Source organism: Lagenorhynchus albirostris, chromosome 6, assembly GCF_949774975.1.
Source record: "Lagenorhynchus albirostris chromosome 6, mLagAlb1.1, whole genome shotgun sequence".
Taxonomy (NCBI): domain Eukaryota; kingdom Metazoa; phylum Chordata; class Mammalia; order Artiodactyla; family Delphinidae; genus Lagenorhynchus; species Lagenorhynchus albirostris.
This window is the reverse complement of record NC_083100.1, coordinates 2,895,162-2,907,825: the sequence shown is the minus strand read 5'-3', so window position 1 is coordinate 2,907,825 and position 12,664 is coordinate 2,895,162. Positions and strand designations below refer to the sequence as shown.

The 12,664-nt window shown below is 56.3% G+C and overlaps 1 protein-coding gene across 17 annotated transcripts in view; it reads left to right on the top strand.

The window, feature by feature from the left end:
* Window positions 1–12,423, top strand: part of SCLY (selenocysteine lyase) — a 30,030-nt gene extending 17,607 nt beyond the window's left edge. For 15 of the 17 annotated variants that reach the window (XM_060151698.1, XM_060151701.1, XM_060151713.1 and 12 more), the window contains 6 exons: window positions 759–865; window positions 4,679–4,715; window positions 7,423–7,506; window positions 8,871–8,970; window positions 10,393–10,468; window positions 11,342–12,423. In XM_060151698.1, coding sequence (XP_060007681.1) covers window positions 759–865; window positions 4,679–4,715; window positions 7,423–7,506; window positions 8,871–8,970; window positions 10,393–10,468; window positions 11,342–11,495 — 558 coding nt within the window. In that variant the 3' untranslated portion in view covers window positions 11,496–12,423. Of the gene's footprint in view, window positions 1–758; window positions 866–4,678; window positions 4,716–7,422; window positions 7,507–8,870; window positions 8,971–9,570; window positions 9,672–10,392; window positions 10,469–11,341 lie in introns of those variants that run through there. The other 2 variants (XM_060151712.1, XM_060151711.1) reach the window with 2 other exon arrangements.
* Window positions 12,424–12,664: the final 241 nt, after the last annotated feature.

Sequence of the window (12,664 nt, the reverse complement as noted above, 5' to 3'; positions counted from 1 at the left end):
TAGGAGGGGAGGCCAGGCAAGGCCTTCGGGGGAGGGGGGAATGGGAGGGGGAGAGGCGGGGTCGGGGGAAGGATGGGGGGAGTGGAGGTCCCAGGTGGGTTTAGCCTGGGAGTGAGTGAGCTCTGCAGCACGGAGAGTGTGTGCAGACCCCTCCTCAGCCCACTCACCCCCGCACCCAGGGACGGAAGATGCAGGGTTCAAGAATGATGGCTTCTCTAACTTGACTTAAACTGTGGCTCTGAGTGTGAGGCTGTGGTTTTCACAGCCCTCATCTCTAGGGTGTGCTGGGGAAATAGTTAACAGTGAAGACCCTTCTGAAGCTTTTGCTCATCTTTCCAGCAGCTGACTAGAAGCTGGATTATTTTTAGTAATTTCCCCTCAGCTGGTTCCCAAGGGAGTGAGGTGCTGGCCTGACATGGGGGCCCTTGAGATTTCTAGCTAATGTGGATTTGAGAGCATGGAGTCATCTGCAGGACAGCCCTTGGCCATCTCTCTCTCCAGCCCCTCTCCTTCACAGAGTCTCCCACGCGCCGTGCAGGTGCTCTGCTGCCCCCGAGCTGGGGGCCAGAGTCCAGCACCTGCCCCCACCCAAAGGCTTCTGTGACCCCTGCGTGTCTGCAGTGGGGATGGGTGGCCACCTGCGGGACCGGAGGAGGCGGGCCTGGACGTCATAGAGTATCTCTGTGGGCCTCTCAATACATATATGGAAAAGGTCCCCAGAAGGTTCTTGTTGAATAAATGACTGACTTTTCTTTCAGTTTTATGGCCCCAGGATTGGAGCACTTTATGTCCGAGGGCTTGGTGAACTCACCCCTCTGTACCCTATGCTGTTTGGAGGTGGACAAGAACGGAATTTCAGGCCAGGGTAAGGTAGAAGTTTAACGAGGTGTCTGGGCCGCTGGCTGTGTTGTCTGTATGTAGGGCAGTGGCTCTCCCGTCTCTTGGAAGCACGGTGATAGCACAGCACTGTCATCTCCACTGAGTCAGACGTGGCTCCACTGGCCGGTTCTACACTTGGGACTCACAGATCTGCAGTCTCGTTGGGGATGATTCAAAGCAGATGAAGGAAGTCTCTTTCAGTTCCTTTTGTTATTTTGGCCCAGCCCACCAAAGAGGTGCTGCCGGAGCCCCCCGGCTGAGATGTGCTGCCCTTCTCTTGACTATGGAGTGAGCGCCTGGTTTCCTCTCTGAAAGCGCCTGTGTCCCTGTGACCTGCAGGGGTGTTTTAACCAGGGAATGAGGTGGCACCAGCACCACACGTGTTGTCAGAAACTTGATAACAAGAGGAAGAAACAGACAATATGTGGTGAGTCCCCTAGGGTTTCTCTTGCTTCCTTTATTCCAGAATTAGAGCAGAAGAAGCCCGCAACTCAGAAACACCAATAAGGGCTGATGAAAAATGCCCAAGAAAGCCCTCTCTCTCCAGCCAGTGGACCAGGGAAAGGAGAGCCTAGCAATACAGAGAACTTTTAGACAATACCTGCTCTTCTTCAGCCCATCACCATGGTAAACTGCTGCTACCCCCACCTGTGCCACAAAGGAGAGTAGGGAGCCCAGACTTCACCCACACAGGCTGTGACAAGAGCCCCACGCCCCGCCTGTGTCAGACAGGGCCTAGTGAAGAGCCAGGACTTTTGCCCCACCACAGTCATGCACCCCACCAAGGTGTCAGTGGAGACCACGTGGGCACCCTGGGCTTCCACCCATACCCATCACTAACAAGGTGCGTTCTCCTCTTGGATGTTGACACGGGCCGAGGAGGGAACCTGGACGTCTGCCCCCGCTTGGCAGTAGTCAGTTGGCACACTCCTTCCAGAGGAAGGTCAAAAAAACACAGCTAATACGGAAGGGTTAAGAAGCATCCAGATTCATAATGACATAGGGCTGTCCAGGTTTCAACTGAAAATCGTTCATCATACTGAGAACCAGAAAGATCTTAAATCAAAGAAAAAAGACGATCAAGAGATGCCAACACTGAGATGACAAAGATGTTAGAATTATCTGATAAGAGATTTTAAGGCAAACACAATAAAAATGCTTTAATGAGCAATTATGAACACCCTCGAAACAGAAGAAATAGAAAGTGTCAGCAAAGAAGAAGAAATGTAGAGAAGAACCAAACAAATTTTAGAACTAAAAACTACAGCAGCCAAAGTGAAAAGCTCAGTGGACAGGCTCACCAGCAGAATGGGGCAACAGAGGAAAGAGTGAACTGAAAGAACAATAGAAGTAACCAATATAAAAAACAGGAAGTAGACTGGAAGAAGATTGAACAGAGCCTCCGGGGACCTGTGGGACTATAGCAAAAGATCTAACATTCATTTCGTTGAGGTCCTGGAGGGACAGGAGAAAGAGGGTGGGATGAAAAAGAACTTGAAGAAATAATGGCTGAAAACTTCCCAAATTTGGCAAGAGACATAAACCCACAGATTCAAGAAGCTGAACAAAACCCAAACAGGATAAACCAAAAGAAATCTACCCTAAGACATAAATAGTAAACTTCCATAAAAGAAAGACAAAGAAAAATCTTGAAAGCAGCCAGAGGAAAGAATAAATAACACCTTATCTGTAGGAAAAAAATAATTTGAATGACAGTAGATTACTCTTCTGAAGCCATGGAGGCCAGAGAAAGTATGCAAAAATTTTCAAGTGCTCAAAGAAAAGAACTGTCAAACCAAATTAAAAACACAGCAGAAATATCCTTCAGGAACGAAGAGGAAATCAAGACATTCTCAGATGAAAGAGAAAACTAACAGAATTTGTCACCAGAAAACCTATGCTAAAAATGACTAAAGAAGTTCTTTACACAGAAAGGAAACAGTAAAAGAAGGAACCTTGGAACATCAGAGAGAAAGAGCATGGTAAACAAAAATATGGGTAAATAGGGGGCTTCCCTGGTGGCGCAGTGGTTGAGAGTCCGCCTGCCGATGCAGGGGATGCGGGTTCGTGCCCTGGTCCGGGATGATCCCATATGCCGCGGAGCGGCTGGGCCCGTGAGCCATGGCCGTTGAGCCTGCGCGTCTGGAGCCTGTACTCCACAACGGGAGAGGCCACAACAGTGAGAGGCCTGCGTACCACAAAAAAAAAAAAAAAAAAAAAAAAAACGGTAAATAAAATAGACTTTCCTTCTCTTCAGTTTTCTAAATTATGTTTGATGGCCTAAGCAAAAATCATAGCACTGTCTGATGTGTTTCAAAATGTATGTGGAAGAAATATTTAAGATAATTATATTATGAATGGGGGAGGGTAAAGGGATGTAAAAGGAGGTAAGGTTCCTGTTCTTCACTTGAACTTCTGAAAACTGTTTAAGTAACCCACAGAAAGGTAGGAAAAAGAAAACAGAGAAAAAATAAAATGGAAGACTTAAGCCCGAACATCAACAATTACATTAAATGTAAATGGTATAAATATAGCAATTAAAAGGCAGAGATTGGCAGAATAAAAATTTTAAAAACTGATCCAACTATATGCAGTCTATAAGAAACTTGCTTCAAATATAGCAAGAGGCAAGTTAAAAGTAAAGGTTGGAAAAAAGTGTATCACACTAACGTTAATCTAAGGAAAGCAGGAATGGCTATATAACATGAGATAAAGGAGACTCCAGAGCAAAGAAAATAGAAAATTACCGGGGATGGGGGAGGCAGGGGGAATTATATAATGATAAAAGGATCAGTCCACCAAGAAGACATAGCAATCCTAATGTGGATGCACTAAACAGTAGAGCTGAAAAGTATGTGAGGAATAAAAAAACCAAACTAAACTGAAAGGAAAAATAGACAGATCCACAATTATAGATGGAGACTTCAACACCCTTCCCTCAACAATGGATAGAACAACTAGACAAAAATTGGCTAAGGTGTAGAAGAACGCAATAACACCCATCAACCAACAGGATCTAATCAACCTGTTTGGAACACTCCACCCAACAACAGCAAAATACACATTCTTTTTTTTTTTTTTTTTTTGGCAATATGCGGGCCTCTCACTGTTGTGGCCTCTCCCGTTGCGGAGCACAGGCTCCGGACGCACAGGCTCAGCGGCCATGGCTCACGGGCCCAGCCGCTCAGCGGCATGTAGGATCCTCCCGGACCGGGGCACGAACCCATGTCCCCTGCATCGGCAGGCGGACTCTCAACCACTGCGCCACCAGGGAAACCCGAAGAGTAGTTTTTCAGTTTGTTACATCAGTGTATGGGAACCACTGGTCTTCGGGGGTGTTCCTGTCCCCTCCTGCACAGCCCCCCTGAACACACACACTACGCCCCAAGTCTGTAGTAACAAAAGATTCATCCCATATTACAGTTGAGAGGCTTCAGCTGAAACATCACCTGAAGGGAATGGAGTGGGGAGTGAGTTCCTCAGACCCTCACCTGGTTTGGCAGGGAGACCAAAGAGGGGGGCTCTGGGGCCTGCAGTCAGAGGAGGGCTTTCTCCTGGGTAGGAGGTGGGTCCAGGTAGAATTGTCACGTGGACACCCACTGTATGTTGCCCACAGTGGGCCACGTCTACTGTCCCTGGGCGATGACGAGGGTTCGGGGGCTGGCAGCTGCCCTTGTTTAGGAAAGATGTTGGTGTGACTTTATTTGAACACCTGACTTTCAGATAGACAGGATTCCTTCCAGGGATGTCTGTTAATCGCTTTGCATGGAAATAGGATTGAATCCTTTGTCTCTTACAGGACAGAGAACACCCCGATGATTGCCGGCCTTGGGAAGGTAAGCCTTGGTGACCTCGGACAGCTGAAGCCGTTGCGTTGTCCATCGATGTCTTCCTCCTGTGTTTCCGCCTCACTCTCACACCACTGCCACACTCACCACACTTCTGACACCAGATGTGCGGGGTTGGGGGTCCCCACCCAGCAATTCTGTGGCACCAGCTGAGTTTCCTACAATTCCATTCTGACACTGTCTACCCAGAGTTACTGGCAGAGCCCACAGGCTAAGGGCTCAGTTGTGGGCACCCACAACTTCAGATGCCAACTGCCACCCGCACTTCTGACCAACCAGCTGTGAATCAGAGGTTCCCATGGCCCCTCCTTGAGTTCAGTGTATTTGCTAGAACAGCTCACAGAACGCAGAGAAACTAGAGTACTGATTTATTATGAAAGGATATGATAAAGGGTACAGGTGAACCTCCAGAAGGAAGAGAAGTGTAGGGCAGGGGATGTGGGAAGGGGCTTCCATGCCCTCTCCAGGCACCAGCCTCCTAGCACCTCTGTGGTCAGCAACCTGGAAGCTCTCTGAACCCACACTGTTGAGGTTTCTGTGGAGGCTTTGATCAGTCATCAACTCCGTTTCCAGCCCCTCTCCCGTCTCTACAAAAATTCCAGGCTTCTAATCAGGACTCGGTGACCAGCCCCTATCCAGGAGCCCACCCGGGGTCGCCTCATTAGGGCAAAAGACACTGTCACCCAGGAAGTTCCAAGGGATTTAGGAGCTTGGCAGCAGGAAGCAGAGCCCAAGCCAGAATATTAGAATAAAGGCTGCTCCTCCTGCTTAGGAAATTCCAAGGGTCTCGGGAGCTCTGTGCCTGGTCCAGGGCGGAGGCCAGAGCGCATATTTTCTACGATCTCACATCAGTTTCCCAGCAGCTTTAATAGGTATCCTGGCTTTAGGAGAGATCACGTTCATGATCCCAAGACACAGACCAACATAAGAGGAACCTTGAATGGTATTCATCAACCTGGAGATGTGCTGTTTAAGAAATGTGGAGTGGGTTTCATACGCTTAGCGTTTAAAAGGGAAGTATCTTTTCTCAAGTCTCTTCTAATATTAAAAGCAATGACGTCATCACCACAGGTTTGCTCCTCCCCTGGGTCCAGTTACCCCCCGCCCCCCGAGATGGTGACAGAGGGGCAGCTTCTTAAAGATCTTCCTGATGAGGATTAGATGGCGGCGCAGCAGCGGCAGGCCCCTCCGCTCCCTTCTGCAGCCGTGACCCTTTCCTCGCTCCTGGCTTGCACCTGTGCCCGGGCCCTCTGACCCTGCTGTCACTGGAGGGGTGGCACACCATTGTCGCCCCCTCCCCTTGCTCAGCCTGGCCCTTCTCGGTGTGGTCTGGCTCGGGACACGCCCCCCCTCTCCCCGGGAGGTGTGTCCTGGCCCCCCTGGGGCGAGTCAAGGTCTCTATGCTGCCTTCCACCCCTTCCCCGTGTGCCGACTGAAGAAAGGCGCCCCCCTGCGGCCACCCCCTGCCCTGCACCCTCACAGTCTTCTGCCAGGGTGTTCCTCCCCCAGCCTTTAAAACCGGCCTCCCATGGTCCTCACTGCTCCAGCTTCTTCCCGGGTCCTCCGCCCCACAGAGCAGCCCGCACGCATTCTCACCCCCTACCCTTCTCCTGACACCTGCTCTGCTCCCCAGAAGCTGGTCGAGGAGGTCCCCATTTCGCCCTGTGACCTCCTGCAGCTGTGGGACCGCTTCTCCCCCCAGAGGTTCCTTCTCTGCCTCTTCACCCGTCAGCATCCTGGGTGCCTCCTCTCTCTCTCGCTGTGCTCACCCCGTCCCGTGGCTCTGATGCCAGCCTGTGCTCTGGTCTTGGACTTGACGTCTCAGGGCAGGTCCTGACCTGCTGGGAGGCCCACGTCCCACCTGCTTCCTCAATGTGTCCTCTGAGCCCACGATGTGTCCTGCTCTCTCTCCTGCATCGTTGGCGTCTCTCCCCGTGGTGCCTCCTGCCACCCAGGCTCTCAGCTGAGAAATCTAGGAGGTGCCCTTGATCTGCCCTGTCCCGTCCCCCGCACCTGACACAGCAGCCGGGCCTGTCTGTCCAGTCTCCACGAGAGGTCCAGGACCTGCCTCTTGTACCGACTCCAGGCCGGATCATCCCCGTCTTGTGTGTGGACGCCTCATCCACTCTCCACGTAGCATCCAGTTCTAACACACAAATCAGAGCAGCCCACCCCTTCCTCAAAATCCACGTGCGTCTGCCTTGTGTTTAGGCTCAGATCCCGCCTGTCCTGGGGCCTCTGGGGCGCTGTCCCCCTCGCTCACTCTGTTTCAGGAGCGCTCGCCTTTCCCCCTGCAGGGCCTTTACCTGGAATGCCCTTCCCCGCTGCCCCGAGTTCCCATCACGGCGCCCACCCGCCGGTCTGCCGTGGTCACCTCTTCCCTGGTGTGTCTGTCCCTGGGATGGACGTGCCTTCAGGACTGGGATTGCCTTTGGTCACCGGCTAGGGACCCTGCAGCGCCTGGGGTATCCGGAAGCCTGAAAAAGTGAATTCCTGTTAACAAGTGAAGGGTACTCGGCACTTATCCCGGCCCCGGTCACGCGGTCGGCGCGTACTGTGTATCCGTGAGGTTCCAGAGAGTGAGCAGTTTGAGGCCGTGTCACCGGTCTGCCTTCGGGGAGAATCACCTCTGCTGCTTAAAGCTGTCTTGCTCCCCTTGTTTCACCGTAACTGAGGGGCCCTCCTGTGTCCCTAGGCGGCTGAGCTGGTGGCAGAGAAGTGCGAGGCCTACGAAGCCCACATGCAGGCTGTGCGCGACTACCTGGAGGAGAGGCTGGCGGTGAGCGCCTGCGGCCCGGGTCCTGGGGACAGTGAGCGCCCGCGGCCCGGGGCTCCGGGGGCAGTGAGCGCCCGGGGCCCGGGGCCCCGGGGACAGTGAGCGCCCGCGGCCCGGGGCCCCGGGGACAGTGAGCGCCCGCGGCCCGGGGCCCCGGGGACAGTGAGCGCCCGCGGCCCGGGGCCCCGGGGACAGTGAGCACCCGTGGCCCGGGGCTCTGGGGACGGCGGGGCCGAGGCCCGGGGCTCTGGGGACAGTGAGCGCCCGCGGCCCGGGGCTCTGGGGACAGTGAGCACCTGTGGCCCGGAGCTCTGGGGACAGCGAGCGCCCGTGGCCCGGGGCTCCGGGGACAGTGAGCGCCCGTGGCCCGGGGCTCTGGGGACAGCGAGCGCCCGTGGCCCGGAGCCCTGGGGACAGCGAGCGCCCGTGGCCCGGGGCTCTGGGGACGGCGGGGCCGAGGCCCAGGGCTCCGGGGACAGTGAGCGCCCGTGGCCCGGAGCTCTGGGGACAGTGAGCGCCCGTGGCCCAGAGCTCTGGGGACAGCGAGCGCCCGTGGCCCGGGGCTCCGGGGACAGCGAGCGCCCGTGGCCCGGAGCTCTGGGGACAGTGAGCGCCCGTGGCCCAGAGCTCTGGGGACAGCGAGCGCCTGTGGCCCGGGGCTCTGGGGACAGTGAGCGCCCGTGGCCCAGGGCTCTGGGGACAGTGAGCGCCCGTGGCCCGGAGCTCTGGGGACAGTGAGCGCCCGTGGCCCAGAGCTCTGGGGACAGCGAGCGCCCGTGGCCCGGGGCTCTGGGGACAGCGAGCGCCCGTGGCCCGGGGCTCTGGGGGCAGCGAGCGCCCGTGGCCCAGGGCTCTGGGGACAGTGAGCGCCCGTGGCCCGGAGCTCTGGGGACAGTGAGCGCCCGTGGCCCGGAGCTCTGGGGACGGCGGGGCCGAGACCCCCAAGGCGGGCTCCAGACCAGGCGACTTTCTCAGACACGTGACAGAAATACCAGAGGCGGAATATCTCAGGGTTGTGTGAAGATGATCCAAATGTATTCAGAAGTTTCTTCTCCCAGTTAACTTTGCTCTCCATAGCCAGTCTCCCTGACTATTATCAGTAGATGCTTATCAGTAAGATAATCACTCTGTGTGTTGAGGGTGAGGTTTTTTTTTTTTTCCTGCCACACCATGTGGCTTCCGAGATCTTAGTTCCCCAACCAGGGATTGGACCCAGGCCCTCAGCAGTGAGAGTGCAGAGCCCTAACCACCGGACCGCCAGGGAATTCCCGAGAGTGAGGTTTTGTTTTCCAGAAAGTCTGAAGTTCAAGCAGTTGGGGGGAGGGGGCTTCGAAGATGTTACTGCACATATTCTGTTCATTTTCCAGGCTGAGTTTGGTGAGCGAGTCCATCTGAACAGCCAGTTTCCAGGCACTGAGCGACTCCCCAACACCTGTAACTTCTCCATCCAGGGACCCCGGCTGCAAGGTGACGACTGCCCCCAGCTCTCCCTGGCTGGGGGCTGGGCTGGGCTGGGCACAGCTTGAGCTGTGGGGAGGCGTGGGCACTGGCCGAGGGCAGGGTCACCCCACCAGGCACTGTCCTGTGGTGGTGGGGCTCTGGGCACAGCTGCTGACCTGCTCCAGGTGCTAAGGCTCTCTCTGGACACAGCACAGCGGCGCTCAGCTCTCACAGGGTCCTAGCCCCGCCCCAAAGATGTGAGGGATGGAGATAAAGTGAACTGAATTTTAGGCTAGTTGGTCCATCTTTGTCTGCAATTTTTACAAAACATTTTATGACGGTCAGGAAAGTAGAGGCAACCAAGTGAAAACTGGCCCAGAGTCAGGCTGAAGTGCAGATCTGGGGGCTTCATTAGTTCCCGCGGTCTCTGCCTCCCAGCTGGAAAAGTTAGGGTTCGGGTTAGGATTAGCCTTAGGGCGACTCGTATCCCAGACGCTTAGGACTTGGCTGCTCGGAGTCCCTGAGGCTTGAGTCCTGGGTGTAGAGCATCCTGTTTGTCTGGGAGGAGATTATGGTGGCCCCGAGAGCACGGGAGAGCCGACCTGAAGGGCAGTTTTCACCTCTTAGAAGAAGAGGTCGTTGCCTCCTGGTCACTCTGAGAAACGGGGCAGCGTGTTTGGACCACGAAGAAACCCTGGGGCGGCCGTCACCGGGTCTGGAGTGCATCCTCCTTGGGAAGGAAGCACACTGCTGTGGGAAGGGAAGTTCCTCCCTCTAGTGTCTTCCCCCCTTCTTCTTTATATTCTGTGATGACCTGTGTTAATTTAAATGAGACAGGCTGTTCGTTTTAATTAAATCACAGTCGTCGGTGTTGGGGGTTTTGTTTGTTTATGTTTTTGGTTTTTTTTGGCTGCGCCACGTGGCTTGTGGGATTTTTAGTTCCCTGACCAGGGATCGAACCCGGGTCCTCGGCAGTAAGAGGGTAGAGTCGTACCCACTGGACCGCCAGGGAATTCCCATCATTGTATTTTTTTAAATCTCTGTGCCTGTGAAGGAAGAGGGAAGTACCTTCTAGCTTAACACAGACAAGCTCCCAGTGTCTCTCCCTTCAGAAAACGGAGACGTCAAGTTAGACATTATTACCAGGACAGCACGTTATTCGGTAAGGCAGCTCGTCAGGATTCTGCGAGTCCTGCCAGGCAGCTGGTGGTACCACATTCTCAAGGCCAGTCTTATGAGGCCGAAGAGTGTCTGCTTTTCTGCAGCCAAGGGGCAGAGGAAGCGCTTCCTCTGGGACCTGCTGTGGTTTCTCTCACCTGCCGTCAGAGGGACCTGTGCCCTGGGATTCCGTCAGGTGGTACGAGGGAGGGAGCGTCCAAACTTGCAGCAGGGAAGAGAGGCAGCCCCCGCCTGGACTCCACCTCAGGGGCCCTGTGCTCTGTCTCCTAGGCCGCTTGGTGCTGGCCCAGTGCAGGACGCTGCTGGCCAGCCTGGGGGCTGCGTGCCACTCGGACCATGGAGACCGGTGAGTGCTCTCCACGTACTTGGCCGCGGCATCCAGGGCACATCGGGGCTCTAGGTTTGGGCAGCTCTGCAGCCTAGCAGGGGCGTGGACAGTGACCAGACGGTGCAGGCCCTCGGGAGGAGCGAGTGGGAGCTGCAGCCGTCAGGGGCCTCGGGCTGGACCGGGAGACCGGCAGCAGGGCTCCGCGTGAGGTGGGGAGCGGGGAGGAGGGGCGGGCTGGTGCAGCAGGGCCGGGCTGCGGGCGCCCACTTCAGCCTCGAGAAAACCGGGAGCTGTGACCAGATTTGGGTTCAGATCACGCCCCCTGCCAGGAGCGGGCGGAAGCGGGAGGGGAGGGTGGAGCCTCAGGCCTGGGCATCGGGAGCAGCCCTGCTGGAGGAAGAGAAGGGGGTTCGGTTTCTTGGGGGGCCCTGCAGGCGGGAGTAGAGCTGGATGCGGCCACCTGGGCTCTGGAGAGAGCGGAGCTGTGGTCGTGATGAGCAACAGGCCTCTGTTCGAGGCCAGGGCACCGGGACCAAACTCAGCACTGACTTGCGCGGGCCGCAGCCTCCAGGGTCTGCAGGAGGCCGTCCCTCTGCCTCGCGTGTGGCTCAGCGTCCCCTCCAGGAACTGAGCCCGCTAGCTCCTTGGAGACGGGAGTTGCCACAGTACCCCGGGCTCCGGCTCTCGGGTGCAGGGGCCAGCGGCCGCCTCTGTGCTCCCGGGGTCGGGGCCTGTGCCAGGGCAGGCCCGGCTGGAGCGCAGGGAGGCTTTGAGCCGGCCCTTGGTGACGGTGGGCCAAAGAGTGCGTGGCCAGTGGGGAGCTGGCCAAGGACACGCGGCAGCCCGGGAGAGCCCGTGTCCTGACGGCTGGCCCGTCTCCCCGCCCCACAGGCCATCCCCGGTGCTGCTGAGCTGCGGCGTCCCCTTGGACCTGGCCAGGAACGCCATCCGGCTCAGCGTGGGCCGCGGCACCACCCAGGCCGAAGTGGACCTCGTCGTGCAGGACCTGAAGCAGGCGGTGGCCCGGCTGGAGGGCCAGGCCTAGTGCCCAGGGCAGTGCCAGAAGGAGTCTTCCTCTCGTCCCAGAGCGTGTGGGCTCTGGGCTCCCTCCCGTCCCTTGGTCAGTGAGGGAGCGGGTCTGCTGGGCCCACAGACGCCACCGGTGCTGAGGGGCCCAGGACAAGATGCCCTCGTGGGACCGTCCCCGTCACTGCTGCCCAGTGGCACCAGTTGGATTAGAAACTCTTTAGCCGCGCCCACCCTCCCCTCTGGGAAGCGGGGCGAGCTTGTTGTAAGCACGCCCTTCCTGGAAGGTGGCATTTTTATCCGAAAGGTAAAATGCTAGTATTTATAATTGATTGTCAGCTGCTCTCATGGAAATAGGAGACCTGGTTTTTGGCTGCTGTCCTGGCCTCTGTGCACCTGTTGGCTGAGAGGTCGGTCCCTCCTCACCCTCATGGCCCTTCTCAAGCCCTTTCCAGAGGGTGGGGGCCCCTGTGGTCAGGCCCCTCCCCGCTGGGCGTCCCCCCGCTTCCGGGCCCGCCCATCCTCCTGATCACTTGCTGGTCACTCGGGCCATCGACCACTGGGCGCCCTCTCTCCCAGTCCGCAGGCCCCTCCCGTCCCTTCCATTCGATCATTTGCTCAGGGTTTCAGCTCAGCCGTCAGAGTCACGGGCGGCAGCGCCTGCGTGATGCTGGCTCATTCCCAAGGCAGAAAATCGTTCATCCCTCGCTCAGCTCCCATCTCAGTTGTACTTGCGGGAGGATTCTTTGATCTTCACAGTGGCATTGTGGTGTCTGATTCACATCAAATGTCATGTCTATGGAGACATTTACATAGGAGTGGGTTTTTTTAATTGAATAACACTTGTAATGTGCGGTTGAAAGGTGCAAGGAACTTCGTGATGGCTCTGAGGAAACAACCGTCAGAAATTAGATGAACTAATAAAAGCTTCCAGTGCTTGTTTTGGACATTTTGTGGTTCTTCTAGTGGGTTCTTCTTGGGGGCACAGTGTGACTGTGCCGGCAGTGGGGTGGGGTCAGACCCACTGCTCACTGCATAATCACGCCTTAGCTTCAGGAACTCGGCTTGCGACTGTGTCTCTGGGAGCTCTAGAAAGTAGGTCCCCAACATGCAGCATCCTGCTTCCGCCAGGCAGAGGCTGTGGTGTCCTGATTCCCCCAGCAAAGAACTATGGGTGTCCAGCCCCAC